This window comes from Bison bison, unplaced genomic scaffold, assembly GCF_000754665.1.
Source record: "Bison bison bison isolate TAMUID 2011002044 unplaced genomic scaffold, Bison_UMD1.0 scf7180017864223, whole genome shotgun sequence".
In the NCBI taxonomy this organism is placed as follows: domain Eukaryota; kingdom Metazoa; phylum Chordata; class Mammalia; order Artiodactyla; family Bovidae; genus Bison; species Bison bison.
The window spans coordinates 806911-808106 of NW_011494795.1; the positions used below are offsets into that span (position 1 = coordinate 806911).

Sequence of the window (1196 nt, forward strand, 5' to 3'; positions counted from 1 at the left end):
ATTAATCTGGAAAAATTAAGTGATTCCACAGTGAAGTTGCCTTAGTAAGTTCACTAGTAAGAATGAATGCAATCATGAAAAATAAAAGCCACAGGGAAATAACCTTATTTCGATGAATCCATCACACACACACACATCTCCCACACTGTGCGTGGTTCATGATGTCACTTTACTGCAATGAACCCATCTCGCACACACACACACACACACCTCCCACGCTCTACATGGTTTGTGATGTCACTTTATTGCAATGAACCCATCACACACACACACACATACACATCTCCCACGCTCTGCGTGGTTCGTGACGTCACTTTATTGCGATGAACCCATCACACACACACACACACACACACACACACACACACACACACACACATCTCCCATGCTCTGTGTGGTTCGCGACATCACTTTATTGCATTGAACCCATCACACACACACACATCTCCCATGCTATGCATGCTTCGTGACGTCACCTTGGTAATGAACACACTGGTGATGCTCTCGGGGTTATCGCCTTCTGGATTGGGAGGTCCTAGGAGCTGCTCTCCTTCCCCCTTCTCAAAGCTGTATAAGAAAGCAGGATTCAAGATATGCTGCAGAACCTACAAAAAAATTTTAAAATGAAGGAGAAGAAAAACAAAGCCAGGCTCGCTCTCTCTCACTAGGCAGAACCAGCTCGGTCATGCTGCAGCATCCGGGCAGAACTCAGTCAGGGGTGCAGCTAGCAATTTTGTCTTTCCTTCCAGTGGCAACTGCAAAGGCAGGGTAACAACTTGAGGAAAAGAGCAGACTCGTTCACTCTTCTCACCTCAAACAAGTTGTTTTATAAAAGCAAAGGAACTAACACACCACTCGTCAGCATTGGTTCACAGCTGGACCTGCCTCACGTTTCTCAACAATGAAACTTCCTTCCTAAACAGCCCAGACTGCTCTTCCAATGCCAGGAAAGACAGCAGACCATGGACAGAGTGCCCTGGCTCCCGGGAAAACGAGCTCAAGCATCGTGGATTCTCCTGCAGCAACAGAGGGACCTACCTTGGCTTTCAGCTCATCTCCGAAGTTGGGGTCATTGAAGTCCACAAAGCGAAAAAACAGGGCCCGTTTCTGGGCGATGTTGTAGTTTTGGGGAATCTCCTCCTCCATGTACTCCTTTAGGAAGGTCATGTTGCAGAGGAAGCGACCAGTGAAGGCCC

The 1196-nt window shown here is 47.6% G+C and overlaps 1 protein-coding gene across 1 annotated transcript in view; it reads right to left on the reverse strand.

Annotated features, from left to right (window-relative positions):
- Nucleotides 1-1196, reverse strand: part of TRRAP (transformation/transcription domain-associated protein) — a 91628-nt gene that overhangs the window by 43591 nt on the left and 46841 nt on the right. Inside the window, exons 38-39 of the mRNA XM_010845741.1 lie at nucleotides 1039-1158; nucleotides 477-605 (exon numbers count right to left, since the gene is read on the reverse strand). Coding sequence (XP_010844043.1) covers nucleotides 477-605; nucleotides 1039-1158 — 249 coding nt within the window. The remainder of the gene's footprint in view (nucleotides 1-476; nucleotides 606-1038; nucleotides 1159-1196) is intronic.